The sequence below is a fragment of the Phoca vitulina genome, unplaced genomic scaffold (assembly GCF_004348235.1).
Source record: "Phoca vitulina isolate PV1807 unplaced genomic scaffold, GSC_HSeal_1.0 scaffold9, whole genome shotgun sequence".
Classification (NCBI taxonomy): Eukaryota; Metazoa; Chordata; class Mammalia; order Carnivora; family Phocidae; genus Phoca; species Phoca vitulina.
Window position 1 is genome coordinate 52,786,415 of NW_022589712.1, and position 22,927 is coordinate 52,809,341.

The window sequence follows — 22,927 nt, forward strand, 5'->3', positions numbered from 1 at the left end:
TTCTGCCTGGGCCGTACACCGGGGCGGGGGGGGGGGGGGGGGGGCGGGGAACAGAGGCTCAGCGGGGAGGCTGGTGATTAGACAAGGATCAAGGACATTCCTTGGAAAAAAACCCTTTCCGCCAGGCCACGCCACCTTTCGTCTGGCTGGGAACTGAAGGCAAAGAGGGCTCAGTCCCACGCCTAGACTTTGCGTCCCACTGCGGAGTAGCGGCCTGTAGCTCCCTAAGGCCAGCTGCCCTAAGGGCCGCCCTCACGCCGGTCCACTACCCCTGCCAAGGACTGGTGGACAGCTGTGAGAAGCTTCCCAGAGGAACCCGCACCTCGGCCCGGCGCCCTTCCTTCCGGGCGGGCTGGGAGCCGCGAAGAGACTTGATAGACACCGACCCTCGTCCAGAACACAAGTATTTCTGTGCGGCACTCTGTGCTGGGCGTTGGGCATGCCCTGATGAATCAGACTGGGCCCAAGTTCCGGGGGCGAGAGCACCACTCAGCAGCCCCTACACCCCAACCCAATCCCGGGAAACCCAGGTCTTCCCAACCTTGGGTGGGGACGGGGCGTGGGAGGAGCTTAAACTTTCGCCCTACCCCTCGCCTTCCGGGGCTCACCTCCAAAGGCCCGCCCCTTCGGGGGCGTTCACGACTGCGCCGTAAAGGAGGGAACATTCTTTGCTCCTGAACGGTCCGCCTCTGTCTTTACGACAGACCGTATTCCATCTCGCCAATATGGCGTCCCCCATTTAGGAGGCGGCCGTGGTTTCTACTGAGATGGTCGGGGGCAGTGCTGAGCTCCGGCTGTTGTTTGTGTAGCCCGAAGCTCTGAAAGCTGCAGTTAAAGTGCGTTTCTGGTTACGGTTTCAGGAACTCCCCCTTCTCTGAGGGTCGGGAATTGCCGCTTCCTTCTAGGTCCTGCAAGTTCCTCCTCTGCCCCTGTTTTTTTCCCCGCGCCACCTCCGGACATCCCCAAGTCCCTGACACTCCCAGACTCAACTATGAGCCTTCGGCAGCTGCTGTTGCGCTTGCCCCGTTATCTCGGGGTGTCGGGTTCCCCGCGTCGCTTGTGGTGGTCCCCGTCCCTCGATACCATCTCCTCGGTGGGCTCCTGGCGTGGTCAGTCTTCCAGGTCCCCGGCCCACTGGAACCAAGTGGTGTCAGATGCGGAGAAGATCGTGGGCTATCCCACGTCCTTCATGAGCCTCCGCTGCCTGCTGAGCGACGAGCTCAGCAACATCGCTATGCAGGTGCGGAAGCTGGTGGGGACTCAGCACCCTCTGCTTACCACGGCCAGGTGAGCTACTCCCTCTCCTCCTGACACACTCGCACCCACTCGAGTCCTTTTTCCTGGCCGACACTCCCTTCCTGCCTCGCTCATATTGGCTCCAGGCTTATTTCTTTTTTACGCATTCTTTTCTTAGCTCTCCTGGACATTTGATGTTGTCTCTTCTCTAGCCCACTTACCTTAACTTTTCTTCCTCCATTTGCTCAGCTGAGCGGATAAGTGGTTTTCTTTTGAGAAACACCTATACTCTTTTCGCGTTTTTGCTTCTAAATTGTTCAGGGCGAAAACGAGTAGGGATGTAGGTTTGAGTCACTTTCTAGAAATGGTCTTAAAAATGGGATAGATTGATTTCGGTTCCGCACTGTTCCAGTGGTCGCCTCCAGAAAAAAATGGAGAGGGGGAGATATGCTGAAGGTAGACCGTTCTTTCCAACGAATATCGCAGGCTTAAAGTAGGAATCTATCCAGTCAGTAGTCACTATCCTCTTGGGATTTTTATCACTTATTCTGGACTACTACTGTGAAACTTGTCGTTAGGATTTAAGACCACAACTTATGCTTCCAGTAAAAAAATAAAAAACCTTTATTTGTAAATAATTTCAAGCATACTGAAAAGTTGCAAGAACAAAAATAGTACAAAGAGAACACCTGCATGCCTTTTAATCAGATTCACCTATTCTACACATATATACATGCTATTTACATGTATATGTAAAATACACACATTTTTAATGAATCATTTGAGAGTAGATTGCATACATCATGGTCCTTTATGCCTAAATACTTCATCGTGTATTTCCTAAGCATAGGAATATTCTTTATAGTAATCAATTTAAACACATTTACTATTGATACAATACTCTTGTTAATCTACCATTGATATTCCAGTTTTGTTAATTGACCAAGAAATGTCCTTTATAGTATTCTTTCCTCTCTAGTACAGGATCCAGCCTAGGATCACATATTACAGTTAGTTGTCATGTCTCTTTAATCTCCTTCAATTGGGAACATTTCCACAGCTCTTCTTTGCTTTTGTGAGTAGAGCTGTAGTTCTCAGATGGGGCAGTTTTGCCCCCTCGAGAACATTTTGGTACTATATGGAGATGTCATACCTGGGGCATGCTCGAGAGAGGGGATGCTGTTAAACACGCTATAATGCCCAGCACAGCCCCTACAATGAAGAATTACGGGCCTCCCAATGTCAATAATACCAAGATGGAGAAACCCTAGGCAGAAATTATCTTTTTTTTCACGTTTTCCTTTAAAAAAAAAAAAAAGATTTTATTTTTTTATTAGAGAGCACGAGCAGAGGGAGGGGCAGAGGGAAAGTGAGAGAGAGAAGCAGAATCCCCGCTGAGCAGGAAGCCAGATGTGGGGCTCCATCCCAGGACCCTGGGATCGTGACCTGAGCTGAAGGCAGATGCTTAACCCACTGAGCCACCCAGGCGCCCCCCGTTTTCCTTTTTTTTAATTAAACTTTTATTTTGAGGTAATTATAGATTCACATGCTGTTGGAAGAAATAATACAGAAGATCCAGTGTACCCTTTACCCAGTTTCTCCCAATGGTAACATCTTGCACACCTATAGTGCAGTATCACAAGTAGATTATTGATATTGATATAGTCAAGATGCAGAACATTTCTATCACTACAGGATCCCGTATGTTGTCCTTTTATGTAGCCACCCCCACTTCCCTTGCTCTCCCCCTTGCTATAATTTGTTGAGATACCTGTCATTTTTTATTACTACAGAAGTGACCAAATAGCAATAATAAAGTGATTTTACTTGTTGGCATTGTTTCCAGTATCAGGCATGCCGTCTTATGAGTGGGCTAAACTTCTCCTGTAGCTGGAATGTTCTCTTTCGATTTTAGATGATATACGCTCAAAACACACATGTACTTATATGTTTTAAAGCTTAGTAATGAAACTAAAGAGCTTACCATCCAACTTAAAAACTATAACTACCAATCCTTTTGAAACTATCTGTACTCCCCAGTCCATGTCCCTGAACCCCAATGTGCTGGATTTTGTGTTTATTTTTCCTTTTTAAAAGTTATATTGGTGTTTCTCTAAATAATAACGTGTTAAATTTTGCTCACTTTTGAAACTTATAAATATGGTAGCTTATTGCTTGTAGTCTGCTATGCTTACTTTTTTATCCATAATTGTTTGTATTTATCATAAGATTCGTCCATGTCGTGTTTAATTGTACTTCATTAGTTTTTCACTGGTATATGAAATCCTATTGTGCAAATATGCCATAGCCTTCTTTCAATCAGCATTTGGGTGGTTTGCATTTTTGTGTTATGAAAAATGCTGTTGTGAATGTGCTTGCACATGTCTCCAGGTTTATTTGTCTTGAGAGAATAGATGGAGGAGGAGTGTATGCACGTGTTCAATTTTAGTAAATAATAGCAAATTGTTTTCCAAAGTGATTGTACCAGCTGACACTCTCATGAGCAATGTCTGAGTCCAGATTACTCCATGTTCTCATAGCACTAGAACCTTGAAAAAAAACAAGGTTAGAAAAAAAAAAAAAAGAAAGTAGGAGGAATCATTCTACCTAATGTTAAGTCCTAGGTATAATTTCATTGATCAAGACAGTGTGGTATTGGCAGAGGAATAGACAGATCAATGGAACAGAATAGAGAACCCAGAAATAGATCAACACAAATATGCCCAATTGATTTTTGACAGAGGTGCAAAAGCAATTCAATGGAGGGAGAATAGTCTTTTCAACAAGGTGCTGGAATGATTGGACATCACCAGCAAAAAAATGAACCCTGACCTAAGCCTCACACCTTAAAAAAAGAAAAAAAAAAGGAGAATGGATACCTGTGAGATCAATGTAAAACAAATTTGAATGTGAAATGTAAAACTATGTAACTTTTAGAAGAAAACATAGGAAAACCTCTCCAGGATCTGGGGCTAGATAGACAGTTACTAGACATAACACCAAAACCCCATTTCATAAGAGAAAAAAATCAGGAATTCGACTTCATCAAAATTTAAGTCTTTGCTCTGTAAAAGACCATCTTAATAGAATGGAAAGATTAGCCAGAGGTTAGGAGAAAATATTTGCAAATCAAATATCTGAAGGACTTATTTCCAGAATATGTAAAGAACTCTCTAAACTCAGTGGTAAGAAAGTAAACAATACAATTAGAAAATGAGCAAAAAGAGCCTGTAAAGATGACAAGTAAGTATATGAAAAGGTGGCAGGTAAGCATATGTAACATTAGCCATTAGAAAAAATGTAAATTAAAACCATGATGAGATAACTGCTACTTACCTACTGGACAGGCTAAAATGTAAAGTACTGACAATCTGAAGTCCTTGTGAAGATGCAGAGAAACGAAACTAGATTTCTTTTAACATTGCTGATGGGAATGTAAAAATGGTACAGCCGCACTGAGAAACAGCTTGGCAGTTTCTTATAAAATTAAACATACACTTTCCATACAACCCAGCAATCGCACTCCAGAGAATTTACTCCAGAGAAGTAGAAACTTATGTCAAAACCTACACACAAATGTTAATAGCAACTTTATATGTAATAGCCCCAAACTGGAAATAACCCAAATGTCATTCAGTGATGAATTGTTGAACAAATGGTGTTGCAGCCATGCAATGAAACCCTGCTCAACAATGAAAATAACTGAACTATTTATTCATACAACAATTTGAATGAATCTGGAAAGAATTATGGTGAACGGAGTAAGTCAATCCACACTACTGGTGGGAATGTAAAAAGCCACTACAGAATACAGTATGGTGGTTCCTCAGAAAAAATTAAAGAAAGAATTACCTTGTGATCCAACAATTTCACTTTTGGGTATTTAGCCCCAAAAATTGAAAGCAGAGTCTGAAAGAGATATCTGTTCACCCATGTTCATGGCAGTATGATTTACAGTAGCCTAGAGGTGGAAGCAACCCAGATGTCCATCAGTAGGTGAATGGATAAACAAAATATTGTGTACATATAATGGAATATTATTCAGCCTTAAAAAGGAAATTCTGGAACATTATGTTAAGTCAAATGAGCCAGCCACAAGAAGACAGATATTATATGATTCCATTGATATGAGGTATCTAGAATAGTCACAATCAGAGAAAGTAAAATGGTGGTTGCCAGGGGCTGAAAGGAGGGGGAAATGGGAAGTTGTCATTTAAAGGGTATAGATTTTCAGTTTTGTAAGATGAAAAAGTTGTGGAGATTGGTTGCACAACATTGTGACTATACTGAACTGTACACTTAAAAATGGTTAAGATGGTAAATTTTATGTGTGTTTTACCACAAAGAAAAAGTCAATCTCAGAAGTTTATATATTGTTGGAAAGGAAGAATTTCCTCTGCCCTTCAAGGTCCTTCTAGCTGGACTAAGAATCAAAATGACATGAGGCAGATTAACAGGAGAAGATCAAATTTAATAGCATATGTATGGGGAATCCACATAGACATGAAATTCCAAAGAAATGAAGCAAGGAGATGGGTATATGAGTAAGGAGAGGGGTGGGGGTCTGGATATTACTAAGGGGGAGAAAGATAATGATTAGCACTAAGGTGAAAGGAGATGTTTGGAAAACAAATGTTGCCCTATTATATTCAGATAAGTTTCTTAGGTAAAGAGGAATCTCTGTTAATAGCTCTCTTCCTGGTATGAGCATGCAGTTGAGGGGGAGGTAAAGAGTTTTCCCTTGATCTGCTGGGTTTCGATTGCTTTTAACTCAAAATAATGTTCATGCCAAAGTAGCCAATCTTGGGACAGCCTGCCCTTGGCCCCTACAATACCATATGATTCCACTTATACAACATTCTCAAAGTGACAAAACTATGGAGATGAAGAACAGATTAATGCTTGCTAGAGTCAGGGACACTGTGGGGAGCTGGGAGGGTGTAAATAGAAAGAGGTATTTTGTGGTGATGGAATATTTCAGTATCTTGATTTTGATAGCGGTTACGTGAATCTATACATAAGATAAAGGTGCTTAGAACTATGTACACCTATACATACAAATGAATACAGGCTAAGAAAAATGCTGAAAATGGAATAAGGCTGTAGTTTGTTTTTTTTAAGATTTATTTATTTATTTGAGAGAGAGAGAGCAGGGGGATGGGGCAGAGGGAGAGAATCCAAGCAGACTCCATGCTGAGCACAGAGCCCGATGTGGGGCTCAATCTCACAGTCTATGAGATCATGACCTGAGCCAAAACCAAGAGTCATTCACTTAACTGACTGAGCCACCCAGGCTCCCTAGGTCTGTAGTTTTGTTAACACTAATGTACCAGTGTTAATTTTTGGTTTTCATACTGTATTACAGCTGAATACTGAGGAAAGCCAGATGAAGGATACGTAGACGCTATACTATTTCTGAACTTTCTGTGAGTCTGTAATTATTCCATTATTTTAAAAAGTTGAAAAGAGTCACTTTGAATTGAGAGAGAGAATGAATAAGTGAATGAACCAACAAACAGTAGGCATGGGAGAGAGGAGACCTGCATGTTCTAGTTTTCTCTCTGTCAGTAGGTAACATTATGACCCTAGGCAAGTTATTCCATGTTTTCTGGGCTTTAGTTTCTTAAGCAATGAAGTAAGGAGTTTGAATAAATGATTTCCAAAGGTGCTGCCATTTCTAGACTAGTATAGAAATTAGTGTTGTAATTGAATAGGGCAGGTAAGGGAGCTAATGTCATTTCTCAAACAGGGAGTGAGCAGATTGGATGCAATGTGGTAACACAAATCTATAGTCCTTTTCCTACTATTTAAAAATCCTAAAGGCTCAGAAAACAGAATGTTTTTTCAGGCTCATAAATCTGACCTGAGCTGATGTGAGATTATTTACAGTCTTTCTGTATTCCACTTAATGTGAATATTCATGCATTTTGCTGCAGAAATATTCATGTGTTTGATTACAGGGTGCTGCCCCAGATCCTGCTGGAGCGCTGGGTAAATGCACTTTCCTAAAATTAGAAGAATTTTGAATTGGTTTCAGGGACTTGGGATGAGGGATTGTGGACCTGTCCAAGCTGGACAGTGGGCTGTAGGATGGAGTAGAAGCCCAGGTATGCGATGTAGATTGGTAATGTGGTGGAGGTTGAAAGTAGCAACAGTGCATCAAACCCTCACTTCTTCACAACTTGTACCCTATGGTTCATTATTATCTTGCTGATTAAATGTGATTATCCACTTGTGCAAAATATATATTTTTTATTTTTAATCATTTAAATTTCTGTATAAATCATTACGGATCTCCCCTACTATCTGAAAGTAGAGCATTCCTATGAAACCTTCCATAAGCCAAAATGGCATCAAGCAAAAGAAGCAATTACCATTAATTTATATGGAAAATTTTTTGAGTATTCCCAGACCCAAAAAATAATCTCCCTTAGGCTTTTTTTGATATCTTAGGACACATCTTGCTAACAAATGCACAAAATAAATCGAGATAAAGCACAGATGCTCACAGACACAGTTCAAAGCCATGGCAGCTTGATGCTGAGCTGGTGAGTGTAGTTCCCAGGGAGGGAGCTTGGCAGTACCACTCTCACTGCTCGGGGTGCACACTGCCTCCATAACGGCTCACTGCAAAACAAACACTGAACGCTAGTTTTGCTTTTTGCCTTTTTTCATAAAAGTGAAAATCCTCTTTGTATTTCTTTTGGTTAGTGAAAATGTACTAACGTATGTCTTTTGTAAAGCAAAGTGCCTTTAACGTGAACTTTTGAAAGGCAGGGGATACCTGTATTACTTCGTTTGAAGTACTTTTAGTTTTATATATACCTACTGTCAAGAACTTAAATGCTTTTAATAATCAAATGGAGGACACTTTATTGTTTCTAAGGTAATGATATACTTTTTTCATATAGAATTAAATTTTTGTTGTTTATACATAGTTGATTTCATTGAGCAATATGGCCTTATTTGTTTTCATTGATTACTGTTGACACATTTGGCTTTTAGGATTAAATTTTTGTTTAAATACTCTGTCTTTTTACTTTTGTCTTGATCTCTATTGTACATTTAGATAGATAGGATTAATTTAGTATGCATTTAGTGGAGACAGATTATGACATTTCATCTCTCTCTAAGGGGATGTTGATTCCTTAGCAGAGACTTTTTGTTCCTAACTGAGTTCACTACAGTTACTTGGCTACCTATAAAACCTTACTAGTCTTTTCTGCATGTTAAAATTCTTCAGAGATCTTTGAATTTATTATTAGAAATTTAATTTTAGTCTCTTCCATGTTTATAAAAGACCCTTTCTAGATTCAGTTCTGTAATTACTGACTGAAAACCTGCATTACTTATGAAGGACTTTTTTTTTTGGATGACTAGGAGAAAATTAAAAATTTTAATTCATTCCACAAATATTTGAGGTGCTCTTGGCATGGAATGTACAAACAAGAATAAGACACAGTTGCTTCCCTTCAGGAATTCATCAGAGACGGTATGGTGAGCATGAGCTCTAGAATCAGACTGTTTAGATTTATATCCTGTCTCTACCACTACCAAGCTATGTGATCTCAGGCGATTTCCTTAACCTCTTTGTGTTTTAGTTTCCTCATTTGTAAAATGAGGATAATAATAGTACCTATGTTTTAGGGTTTTATGAAGATTAAATGGGTAAATATAGGTAAAGTGCTTAGAACAGTATCTGGCACATAGAAAGTATCCAAATGTTAGCAATTTTCATTATTGAAATTCATTTTAGTGGGGAGATGTGCTAATAGTGAGAGTACGTTGGGATAAATGCTATAGTATGTGTGAACAATATGCTGTTGAGACAGAGAGGGATAAAACAAATCTCTACAGAAAATTGAAGACTTTCACAAAGATGAAATGACCTAAGAGTTGGGTTATGTTGGATGAAAAGGAAATGACCAAGGCAGGAAAATAAATTAAAGCAGAAGAAGTTGCTTAGCCAGGGGTAGGGAAGTTAGTAGTTTGGTGTGGGCTGAACGTGGGATGGGATGAGACAAAAAGGATAGGTTGAACATATATGTCTGCTTCTGCCAAGACAGAGTAACCAATGCTAAACTTTACCTTCCACTGTAAACAAATAGAAAACTGGACCAAAAATATGAAACAATTGTATTCTTGGAGTACGAGGCAGTACAGGATTGTGATTTCTAGGAAAGGGAAAACCAATAAGGTGAAAACTTTCACTCTGGCTTTGTGCTGGGAGGTATTTTCCAAATAGCAACACAGAGGAGGGAACTCAAGCAGAGGATGGTGATATTGGTGAGTTTGAGACAGATCAGATTTTGGGGAAGCGAATGCAGCTGGAAATTGTGGGGCAGAATACAGAAGAGGAGGGAGTATGTAGAGAAAGGTTCCAGAAATCTGAGGTGCCCATTTGAGTCTATTGTTGAAGTATAAACAGCACATGCATAGGGTGAAAATCCATGAGGCTGGGGAGCTATGGTCCTCAGAGTTCTCACAGAACTGGGAGGCATTTGAGTTCTAACTGGACATTATGGAAAGACTTTGTTGAATAGCCGGGCACTCAGTGGAGACCCCAGAAAATTATGCCTTAGTAATAGGGATAAACCAATTTTAGAGTGCAGCCTGCTCTAGAACCTCCCTAACAAAGCTAAATAGCAAGTCTCAAAAAGATCAAGCCGTCCCAAAAGTAACTGAACTGCCAGCCAAATCACACCAAAACTCTTAAAAGGAAGACTATAAAATCCAGACACTCAACAGCACAATGTAACAATATCCAATATCCAATTAAAACTTACAGGACATTTCAAGAAGCAGGAAAATATGACACATACCAGGAGAAAAATCAGTCAGTAGAAACAGATCCATAAGACACAGATGATGGAATCAGCAAAGACTTATTATAAATATGCTCAAGTTTTTATTTTTATTTATTTGTTTTAACTTTAAAAACATTTTTTAATTTAAATTCAATTAACATATAATGTATTATTGGTTTCAGAGGTACAGGTCTGTGATTCATCAGTCTTATATAATACCCAGTGCTTGTTACATCACATGCCCTCTTTAATGTAGATCACCCAGTTATCCCATCCCACCATCCCACTCCCCTCTAGCAACCCTCAGTTTGTTTCCTATGATTAAGAATCTCTTATGGTTTCTCTCCGTCTCTGGTTTTATTTTTTCCTCTCTTCCCCTATGACCCTCTGTTTTGTTTCTTAAATTCCACATATCAGTGAGATCATATGATGATTGTCTTTCTCTGAATTGACTTGTTTTGCTTAACATAATACCCTCTAGTTCCACCCACATTGTTGCAGGTGGCAAGATTTCTTTTTTTATGGCTGTGTTAATATTCCATTGTATATATATAACCACATCTTCTTTACCTATCTGTTGATGAACATCTGGGCTCTTTCCATAGTTTGGCTATAGTGGATATTGCTGCTATAAACACTGGGGTGCAGGTACCTCTTTGAATCACTACATTTGTATCTTTGGGGTAAATACCTGTAGTGCAATTGCTGGGTCATAGGGTAGCTCTATTTTCAACTTTTTGAGGAACCTCCATACTGTTTTCCAGAGTGGCTGCACCAGCTTGCATTCCCACCAACAGTGTAGGAGGGTTCCTATGCTCAAGTTTTTAAAAGAAAAGATGAATAATGATAGAAGTGATAGAAAAAATATATATCAAGAGTAATATCTGTAACTGAAAGTTCAATATGTAAAAGGAAAAAAATTATCTGGATTGCCTGAACAGCAGATTAGACCCTAAGAAGAAAAGATAAGTGAACTGAAGCCATAGCAATAGGTACCCTTTTCAATCTGATATAGAGGGGCACCTGGGTGGCTCAGTCGTTGGGCGTCTGTCTTTGGCTCAGGTCATGATCCCAGGGTCCTGGGATCAAGCCCTGCATGGGGCTCCCTGCTCCACGGGAAGCCTGCTTCTCCCTCTCCCACTCCCCCCCCCCCCCCGCTTGCGTTCCCTCTCTCTCGCTGTGTCTCTCTCTGTCAAATAAATAAATAAAATCTTTAAAAAAAAATTCTTAAAAATCTGATATAGAGGGTCCATGAAAAATAATACCTAATATTCTTAATAGTGAAAGACTGAATGTTTTCTAGGACAGGACTCAAGGAGATTCTCCTTATCTCTTCTGTTTAAAATTTTACCAGAAGTTCTAGCTAGTCAAGAAAAATAATTTAAAGGCATATTGGATTAGAAAAGAAAAGCAAGTCTTACTTACTAAATTACATCACATGCTAGGAAATCCCTAAGAATTTACAAAAAAGCTACTAGAATTGATAAGTGAGTATAGCAAGCATAAAGCATATAATGTCAAAATATACAAACCAATTGTGTTTGCTTATGTCAGCAATGAACAGTTGGAAAATGGATTTGCAAAATGTTTGCAATAGTATCAAAAACATGAAATGCTGAGGGATAAATTTTAACAAAGTATATACAAAGTCTGTACATTGAGAGCTATAAAACACTGATGAGGAAATCAAAGATGACCTAAATATACCCTGTTCATGGATTGGAAGAGTTAATACTATTAAAATGTCAGTTCTTCCCAAATTCATCTGTAGATTTAGCATAATCCCAATCAAAATTTCTACAGATGATTTTTTGTCAAAATTGATAAGCTGATCCTAAAATTAATCTGTGATTGCAAAGATCCACAATAGCTAAAACAATTTTGAAAAATAACCCTGTAATGCTAGCATTACATGATTTTAAAACTTCCTAGATAGCTATAATAAGCAAAACTGTGAGGGATTGGTATACAGGCAGACGTATACATCACTATAACTGAATATAGTTCTGAAATGGACCCACATGTATATATGGTAATCCGTATTTTGAACAAGGTAGCAAGGCAGTTCAGTGGGCAAAGGATAGTATTTCAACAAATGGTGCTGGGGCAAAAACCTCATGCCATAAAGAACAGTGACCCTGAAATGGATCCTATACCTAAACGTGAAAGCTAAAATTTGAAAATTCTAAAAGAAAATACAGGAAAAAAATTGTGACTTTGAAGTAAGCAGAGAATTTTTAGAAAGCATGAAGTGTAAAAAAAAAAATTATAAAAGAAAAACTAGAGTTCATTGAAATTTAAAACTGCACTTTTAAAAATGCTGTTAAGAAAATAAAATGCCAATGGGGCACTTGGGTGGCTTAGTTGGTTGAGCATCCAACTCTTGATTTAGGCTCAGGTCATGATCTCATGGGTTGTGGGCTCGAGCCCCGCCTTGGGCTCCACGCTCAGTGGGAAGTCTGCTTGAAGACACTCTCCCTCTGCCCCTCCTCTTGCTCTTGCGCGTGCGTGTTCTCTCCCTCTCAAATAATAGATAGATAGATAGATAGATAGATAGATAGATAGATAGATAGAAAAGAAAAGAAAACAGCAAGCCACAGAGTGGGAGAAAATATACACATGTCTGACAAAGGGCTGGAACATACAAAGAAGTCTTACAACTCAAGAGGACAACCAGTTCAAAAATTGGAAAAGATTTGGACATTTTACAAAAGAAGTTACCTAGCCAATTAGTACGTGAAAACATGCTTAACATCATTAGTCACCTGAAAATGCAAAGTAAAACCAGAATGAGATGTCACTGCATACAAACAAGAACGGCTAACTTTAGGAAGTCTGAGCATAATAAATGTTGGTGAGAATGTGGAACAGCTGGAACTGTCCTGTACTGCTAATGGGACTGTAAAATGGTACAACCACTGTGAAGAACTATTTGGTCTTTTTTTAAAGAAGTTAAGTGTACCCTTGTACCTTATAATTCAGCAATCCCACTCCTGGGTATTGAAATGGTAGAGAATGGAAACAAATGTGCAGTCAGAGATTTTAACACAATTATTCAGAGCAGTTTTATTTACTATAGCCATAAACCAGAAACAATCTAAATGTCGAAGGTGAATGGAATGTCCTTCAGAAAGAAAAATGAATTGATTAATGAGTCACTCAGTAACATGGATGGATCTCAAGAACACTATGCTGAGTGAAAGAAGCCAGGTACAAAGGAGTGCATACTGTATGATTTCATTTACATGGAAAATCTAGAATAGGTAAAATTACAGTGACAGAAAGCATCTACTTTGGTTGTTTGCTTGGGGCCATAAAGGGGAACAAAGGAAATTTTAGGTTGCTAGAAATGTATCATATCTTTATTGTGGTGGTGGTTACGTAGGTGTATACATTTGGCAAAACATTTTACTGTACACTTAAAATGGATACGTTTTATTGTTAGTGAATGTTATCAAATGTGTCATTTTTATTGCTAAAGGGTGTTCCATTGCATGGATATAAGCAATTTGTTTATCTGTTCACCTTAAATGAAGATTTTGATTGTTTCTGGCTTTTGGCTACTGTGAATAAATCTGCTGTGAATTAAAGTTGTTTTAAAAATAAAAGAAAGGAAAAGTTGTAGCTAGATTTTGAGGAGCTTCTTTATGTAGTGTTAAGATCTAATTTTATTTTGAGGTCATCGGAGACCACTAAGGTTAAGCAGTAGAGAAGACTGGAATAGATATGTCTTTTGAAAGCTGACTTTTGCAGCTGTGAAGGTTGCGGGTTGCAGAAAAGAAAAACTGGAGGCAGGAAGACCTGGGAGAAGCTTGCTATAATCTGTTCATTTCTCCCCCTGCCCAGCTTTATTGAGGTGAATGGTCAAGTAAAATTATATATATTGAAAGTGTACAGCATGATTATTTGATATATGTATGCATTGTGGAATGATTACCTCACACAGTTACCTTTGTGTGTGCGCCGATGTGTGTGGTAGAATGCTCAAGATCTGCTCTCATAGATTTCAAGTATCCAACGAAGTGTTATTAACTAGAGTCACCATGCTGTACATTAGATCCTCAGTATTTATTTTCTTATAACTGAAAGCTTATACCCTTTGACCAGCATCTCCCCATTTTTCCTACCCCCAGTACCTGGTAATCATCATTCTACTGTCTTTTTATGTGGGTTGAGTTTGACCCCCACCTCTTCTCCTCCTTTTTTTCAGATTCCACTTCTCATAAGTGAGATCATACAGTATTTGTCTTTCTCTGTCTGGCTTATTTTATTTAGCATAATGTCCTCTGGGTTCATCCATGTTTTTGCAAATGGCAGGATTTCCTTCTTTCTCATGATTGAATAATATTCCACTGTGTGTGTGTGTATTTGTATATCACATATTCATTATCATTTATCAGTCGATGAATTGTTGTTCCCATATCTTGGCTGTCATGAATAATGCTGAACATGGGAGTGTAAATAATACTTCAAGGCAATGTTTTCATTTCCTTCAGATAGATACCTAGAAGTGGGATTTCTGGATCTTGTGATAGTTCTATTTTTAATTTTTTCAGGACCCTCCATATTGTTTTCCATAATGGCTGTACCAATTTACATTCCCATCAATAGTGCACAAGAGTTTCCTTTTCTCCTCATTCTCGCCGACACTTACTATCTCGTCTTTCACTAAAAGTCATCCTAACAGGTGTGAAGTGGTAGCTCATTGTAGTTTTGACTTACATTTCCCTAATGATTAGTGTTGAACACCTTTTCATGTACTTGATCGCCATCTCTGTTTTCTTTGGAAAAATGTCTTTTCAGGTCCTTTGCCCATATTTTCATTGGATTATTATTGTTATTATGATTTTGCTATTGAGATATATGTTTTGCAAATATTTTCTCCCATTCTGTAGTTATCTTTTCCTTGTGTTGATTGTTTCCTTTGCTGTACAGAAGCTTTCAGTTTGATGTAGTATTACTTGTTTATTTTTTGTTTTGTTGCCTTTGTTTTTAGTGTCATATTCAACAAATCATTCCTAAGACCAATGTCAAGGAGTTTTTCTTTATTTTCTTTTGGAGTTTTACAGTTTCAGGTGTTACATATAAGTCTAAAATCTGCTTCAAGTTCATTTTTGTGAATGGTGTAAGATAGGGGTCCAGTTTCATTCTTCCATTCATTTCTTCTTTCAGCAGCTGGTCAAGTGTGTCCCCTAGTGGCCAGGTACTGTGCTTATTACCAGGGGATTCAAAGAACACAAGGCACTGAACCACATCTCCCCTACCCCTCAAAATTTATATTCAAATAAGGGAAATAGATGCATAAAACAATAAGTGTAATAAAATGTTACACATGTTGGACTAAAAGTATTTTCAAATAAAATGAAGACACAAAGAATAGAGGGGTCCACTAGGCAGGGGGCTAATGAATCAAGAAGGCTCAATGAAATGACTTGAATTAAATATTGAAAATTGAGAAGATGTTCTTGGTGATAAAGGAATGATGAGGGTAGGGTATACACTTGGGCACTGGTGGTGGAGGTGAATTATAAAAAATGGATTTAAGGTACATTTGCAAAGCGGAGTTGACAGGACTTGGTAATTTTGAGAGTAAGAGAACAGAGTTGAAGTCAGCTGAATAATTGAGTATGTTGAGATACCATTAATTGGTACCTCCTGGCACCTCCTGGCACACAGGAGGAGAAGCATGTTTGGGTACAGAGTATAGGGGGAAATTTTGTAGATTTATTGAACTTGAAGTGTTTGTGGCATGTGGAGATGTCCAAAATGCTTTTAGAATGGATCCAGTGCTCCTAATGGAAGTAGACACGAGCTAGAGTTGGAGGGTAAGATTTGAAGCCATAGGGATTTATGATCTTTTAGGAAGGGGTATAGAATAATGTTAGTGTTGTTTGGTTGCAAAGAAAGAAATTGATTTTGGATTACTTAAGCAAATATAAGAAATTTATTGGAAGGACACTAGATGGATCACAGTTTCAAAGGGGGAGTTAAAAAAATCAGGCCTTAGGAAGAATGGAAACTGGGGGAGCTCTTAAGGGTTATCAGAAGCATGAATTTAGGGACAATTTCTCTGCACTGTTGCACTGTTCTCTGCATTGACAGCACTGTGGTCCGGAAGTTTTGGCTCTGGCTGCCTTTTATCCTCATATAGCTCCTTAAAGCTCAAATTCCTGTGAGGGAGGATTAATTTGGCCTTTCTTTCATCTTATAACTATTGTAGATAGTTTCTTTACTGGCAAACTGTGTACTGTTAGTAGCCCTGCCTGGGTCATTGGCCTCTCCTTTAGTCAGTTAGGGGCTAACTACTGTATTTCAGACCAGCTCAGACCTCATAGAATAAGGGAAAGGAATTTCCTTAAAGGAAAGTGAAGTGTTATGAGACAAAGGGAGAATAGGTTCTGGGCAGGACACCCCCCTTAATCCTGAGCTTAGTGGCCACCTGAAGCCATAGGTGCAGCTTGAGGGGTAGGTGGCATGTAGCAGGGTACAGTTCACTCTTAGGGAGTATAAATGATCTGATAGGCAATGTAATTGTGCCTTCAGATCCCATTTGGGCCTGCACCTATTTTTCCTGATGATGGCCTGCTGGAATTTAGAATTAAATGCATCCAATAACGATTAATGATGAGGTACTAGATTGCATGGTCGTATTATATTGTTCTGTTCAGTTTTCACCAGTCTACTAGGAAAAAGCCAGGAGCTTTTTCTCAAAAGGAAATAGTTACTTCATTTGCTTGCTGAAAGGGCCATGGCCTTGTTCCAAAACTGTGGGGGGCTGTGATGTATTAATTGGGGCTTTTTTACTGGTTCAACACAACGTTACTGTAGGTGGAGGCATCTTTTGACTTGTCTATACAGTCATAAAGTTGGGGGGGGAGGAGGGTGGTATGTACACCTGTTATTCAAGCAAGGGGTTCCCCACCCAGAACCTGTTACCCTTTTGTCTTTGTCTCATATCAACATCTCACCTTTCCTTTAGAAATTTGAGAAATTTCCCCTAGAAATGCAGTGATTTTGACAAGGAAATCGCATTCATTCAGCTTCTACTTTGTACTTTTTACTGTAATATTCCTTCCTCCTGAGCCAGGGAGCCACTGTGGGAGTCTGTCAGTTTGTGGGAATATCTGAAAAGTAGGATGTGTTTGGGTCTCACAATGACTACTCTGAGAAGAGGCTGAGTTAGAACTCCCATCTCTCTGCGTGACTCATAAATCGTCAGTCTGATTCGTGGACCAGTGGTATTCTTAATTCCTAAGAATTAATGTTAACTCAGAGCTAGTAGGTAATCATCCTCAAGGGCATTGGGTATTTCCCTTTCACCAGCTCATGATTACCTGGGTAAATGGCTAGAGATCCATTTGGGAAAAAAATCTTCCATAAGGGAATTGGCCTCCAATTCATTCAACAACTGTGGGTCTTGGATTTGGGCCAGAGGTCATGACTCTCGAGTGCCTCACATGGGTCTCTGTTCACTAGATATAGAGTTGTTTGCTTGTTTGTTTAAATCAAAACAGATCTTAGTGGGATGGCCCTTAATTTGAATTCTTGGGTCTGACTAATGAAATATAGACAGGGATTTCTGCCTATCACAACAAAGCCTGAGATTACCTAATATTACCCTGCTGCCTGTTAGGATCACCATGTCCACTGTGCTTACGGCAATTAACAGCTACCACCCGGACCCACCCAACCTTCCCTGAACTGCTCCCATCACTTTCTGAGTTTGGGGAGTCCATGTCAGTTGTAGTTCTTCCACGCAAATCCTTAGCCCTAGCAAGAGCCATTCGAGCGGTTAGTAATGATTGTAGTGGGCCCCTCACCAATCCTTTTCTGGTGTCAAGAGTGAAGGGAGAATCTTCCGGGCCCCGTTCAGAGACACAGTAAGAGCACTATGTTATATGAATAAAAGTTTATAGTTTGAATAGAGAAAAGTGGTGAGAGAATAACGTCTTTACACCATGGGCTTCCCTTTTTCCAAAGAACCTACCAGGACCATCAAGAACCGTTTTCATATTGGGAATTGCAGCTTAGTTTTGGTCAAGTACCATCATCTGTCATAGTAAATTAATGACAATTTGACTAAGTTTTGTACTCAATTTGTAATTTTATTTATTTTATTTATATAAGAACTATAACCATACAGTGTTTATAATTTTTATATTTATACATCTATAAATAATATTTTAATACAAATCACTTAAGGCAATAATGGATGACTGAATTTTTATCCTTTAAAAATGTTCCATGTATTACTCAAGGATTGGGCCCAGTTAGTAAGGATGAATTGATCATAGGTTTTGAAGTGCTGTAATACTTAACTCTTTGTGCTTAGATTCTAATGAATTAAGATTTAGATACCCACATCTCTCTCTTCTCATATTGTTCATTACCACTGTATTGCCAACTGCGTTCCATCAATACTGTTGTATTCTATAATTATCCCTTCTTTATCCTTTTACAGGAGTCAGAATTTTCGTGTGTGTGTGTGTGTGTGTGTGTGTGTGTGTAACACCTTAGAGGACCTTTAGTTACCAAAAAATATTCATCTGTGCTTGTGGTTTGAAGAGTTGAATGAATGTTTTTCTAAAAATAGCTGCCTTGGAGTAGGTTTTTAAAATGGGCACTAGATGTTAACCATTCAGATAGTTGTTTCTGATTAAATACTTATTTGAAGTTCTAGATACAAATCTTTAGTTTATGGAGTGCAGCTGCATTTGCTTTCCTTCCTATGACTCACCAAAGCTTACTCAAAACCTTTCATTTTTTTCTATTTTTGTATACTGAAACTTCATTTTAACAAATACTTAAAAATAGTTTTAAAAATTACCATTCTTTTGGAATCTCCTTGGAAGTTTATTTCATTTGCTCCAAAGATTTTTTTTTTTTTTAAGCAAACTGAATTGGTTTTATTTCCAGAGTTGTGAGGCTAGAGATAGGTCTAGTAAGTATTATACCATACTCTAAAAACTTAACAGTAGTGTTTTGAATTTTTCAAACATTGATAATTTGCATGAACATATTCTGTATAACATTTAATAATTACAGGGGCTTTGTTACAGGTGCTTTCTATATCTTAAATTGTTAAATATCAACAAGTAAATGAAATTTATTTTATACTCAAGATAGAAATGGCTTCACAAATCTGCTTCACCATTTCTCTCTAACTTGAGGTTATTTCTTTTTTGTTGCTATATACTTAAAAGGATTGTCATTTATTTTCACAGGACTAATATAGTATATACAAAGCTTTTATTAAAAGCATTTTTATGTAGTACTATTATTTTTAAGTATTATATATTTTTCTCACATACTTTTTGTTCTGTAGTACCCATGATTAAACACAAGAGTGACAATAGAGTGTGTATGATACAAGTTTGTGAGTACATAGAAAGGAGCTCCAGAAATGAGCATCTAAGAAATTGGTAGTCCTGGCCTTAGAATTTTATATAAAATTATATAAAGCTATTTTATTTTATTAAAGATTTATTTATTTATTTTAGAGAGAGAGAGAAAGCGTGAGCGGGAAGGGCAGAGGGAGGGAGGGGGAGAGAGAATCTCAAGCAGACGCCGTGCTGAGTGCAGAGCCCGACATGGGGCTTGATCCCAGGACCTTGAGCTGAGATCATGACCTCAACCTCAGTTGGATGCTTAACTGACTGTGCAACCCTGACTTTAGAATTTTAATCTAAATTTAAAAGTACTCCTGCATTTACCTGGTCCACTTAGGAAAAAACTGGGGTGGAGTTTGAAAAATATGCTGCACTGTACAAATAAATATAAGGTAGAAGTGGAGTCCTAGAACTGTTATCATGAGAAATAGTAGCAGGTGAAGCTGTGTGGTGTAGTGGAAAAAACATAGTTTTGGAACATGACTGAACTGGATTCAGCCCTGGCTTATGTCATTTATTAGCTGCTGTTTGGGCATGTTAACTACTCAGACCTTCTGTTTTCTCATCAGCAAAATTGGGAATAATAATAGCTATCTTGTTGTGAGTCTTGAATGAAAGACTTAGGTGACAACATAGTTTTATTTCTCCCTCCCTAACTGGAGAATAGGAAATATCCTTGGCAAAAATAAACATCCTTTCTGAAGCAAAATATAGATTAATTTTGCATTGAGTTTATTATATTTCATTAATGAATTGCCAGTAAAATAGGATTGACTAATGGGTTAGGAGTATGAAGGAACTAGTGGTTGCTGATTAACATGTGGCTCTGAATTAGATTTTAGAATTCTTGAAGTTGGTTTAGTATACAGGAGTTCAGAATATGAATATAATTGGCCGCTGTGGTTGGGGTACAAACCCAGGCAAAGTAGAAAATAAGGAGCCGAGGGTCTCTTAGATGAGTGGGAATAATATCTGTCAAGAGGTTTTGTAATCTCTAAGTCATTTTAACAATGAATAAGATACTTTCACTTTTTTTTATTTGACAGAGAGAGATAGCGAGAGAGGGAACACAAGCAGGGGCAGAGGGAGAAGCAGGCTTCCTGCCAAGCAGGGAGCCTGATGCGGGGCTCAATCCCAGGACCCTGGGATCATGACCTGAGCCGAAGGCAGACGCTTAACGACTGAGCCACCCACGTGCCCTGTTGCCTTCACTTTTTTACTCTTGGCCAAAATTAAAGGAGAAACATCTGGGAGTGGTAGATCTCCCAGAATTCTCCAGTATACTCCTCTCCATGGGTAAATTGGCTGCTGTTTGTTTAAGCAGTCATTGCTGCTACTGGAACCATGGGAGCACTTAGATGGCCCAGTAGTTAGGGGGGCTAAGACAAATGTTTAGATATGGTGATGCCCAGTCTAGTTTTATGGATTATAAGCAAGGTGCCTGGCTCTTTATATGCCTGTCAAATCTCGAAATCTCACTGAATGGCAGGTTGATAAGTTTCCTGCAGATAGATAAATTCTAACCATCTGTGATAACGGAGTCACAGACCCCTTAGTGGCTTCCCATGTTCTGTAGGATACAGTGTGGCCTGTGTGTGGCAAAACACCCCGTCCTTCCTTTCTAGTCACTTCGGCCACTCTCTCCACTTCCACCCTAAGCTGTAGCCATAGGAAGTAAACCATCCACGTTCATATCTGGTAAACATTGCTTAACTCAGGACTTTAGTCAAGTATTAGCCTTTTTGGTAAGTATTCTGTGATTTCTCCAGTTTAAATTGCTCATTCCTCCAGCTTCCTGTCTCTTCTAAAAATCAGAAGATATGACACCATTGAGCTTTCATTCTCCATGGTCTTGATCAGTTGGTGTCAAGTGGCTGCTTCCTTTAGACTGGGCATATGTTGTACATTTTAAATATATATAAGTATATTAAGTATATATATAAATATATATATAAGTCAGTTATTCCTCAGTAAAGCTGGGAGAAAAAAGATTGGGCATATGTTCTTCAGTTCGCCATTTGAGATGCATCAGTTACAGCTGACAGCTTCATGGATCAATTGACCTATTTGGATCCTTTATTTGGGCCTCTGATTTCCATATAAGTGTTTCTAAGACTATGATCTTTTTGAAAGAGATGACTTTGTCTTTCTATTCCTATTGCCCAGCATATGCTTGACACATATAAAGCCTTCAATAAGTACTCACAGGATTTAATTGAATGGAGTAAAACCTTTCCCGACCAGAGGACTTTGCCTTTTCCCTCACCTTTGCTTGAGTCATTACTTAAATGCACTTAAATTGTAGCAGGATTGATTAAGATTAGGTGGGGTAAGTTTTCCTGGCTATAACATTTGTAGGGATGGATTAGAGAGATGCTGTTGAGTCTTTTTATTTTGAAATCTTCACAGGACTGGCATACACCTTCTTGAAGACACCAAGAAGAGTAGTATATAAAGTTCCTTATGAGGCTGTGCAGTGCACTACTGAGTGATCAGAATGCTTCAGAAGATCTTGACTATATGTAATATATAGTATGAAAATATATTAGCTTTCAGAACTGCCCAGAAACGGAATTCTCGCTCTTTTCCATTCTTGCTTTTTGCCGCTTGCCGTGCCAGCCATGTGCCCCCTGCGCCCCTCGCGGCCATGCCTCGCAGAATTAAAGAAATCAAGGACTTTATGCTCACGGCCAGGTGAACAGAATCTGTCAAGATCAAGAAAAATAAGGATAACGTGAAGTTTAAAGTTCAATGCAGCAGATACCTTTATACCTTGGTCATCACAAAGAGAAGGCAGAGAAACTGAAGCAGTCCCTGCCCCCAGGTTTGGCAATGAAGGAGCATCAATGAAACTGGCACACTGGTTTGAACTGTATTAAAATTTTAGAAATTCTAATATATATATATATGTATATATATTAGCTTTCAGATAGCGTAGATTTAGGATTTGAAAACAAATTCTAATCGGCAGGTGTACAACTTCTGCAAAATATGAAGAATTTGTTATTCCATAATTTGCTCCTCTATCAAAAACAGCTGTCTACAAATAGTGCTTCATACTGTTGGCAAGTTCATTACAAATGCAGGAAGCAATTCCTGTTTCATATGATTGTGCTTTGTAAAAATAATTTAGGTGTAAGCTATCCGCAAACCTTCTTTTTTTTTTTTTAGTAACAATCCTATCTAAATCCTCATATTTTGGCATTACACACGAGTGTCGTAAGTTTAAATTCTGGAACATCAGGCAGAAATATAAGAAAGGGCTCATTTAGGATGGAATGGCAAATGTTCTAATTGGGAGGGTCCTCATTTTGATTTCTGCCCTCCTGCCCTACCTCTTAACCAAAAACCAGAGCAAAACATCTGGAGTTATTTAGGCAGTATAAATATTCTTAAAAGAATGGACCCCTAATCATAAAGCCTTTCTGGCACTGAAGGATGTTTTTGGATAGAATTCACATGATTGGTAAAAATATCTTTGAATTCATAAGGGCT

At 38.7% G+C, this 22,927-nt stretch overlaps 1 protein-coding gene and 1 pseudogene across 3 annotated transcripts in view; both read left to right on the plus strand.

Moving 5' to 3' along the window:
- The first annotated feature begins 715 nt into the window (after positions 1-715).
- The window catches only part of PDSS2 (decaprenyl diphosphate synthase subunit 2), a 267,411-nt gene continuing 245,199 nt past the window's right edge, over positions 716-22,927 (plus strand). For all 3 annotated transcript variants that reach the window (XM_032408135.1, XM_032408134.1, XM_032408133.1), the window contains exon 1: positions 716-1,287. In XM_032408135.1, the coding sequence (XP_032264026.1) occupies positions 992-1,287 (296 nt within the window). In that variant the 5' untranslated portion in view covers positions 716-991. The remainder of the gene's footprint in view (positions 1,288-22,927) is intronic.
- Positions 21,967-22,282, plus strand: LOC116634618 (annotated as a pseudogene).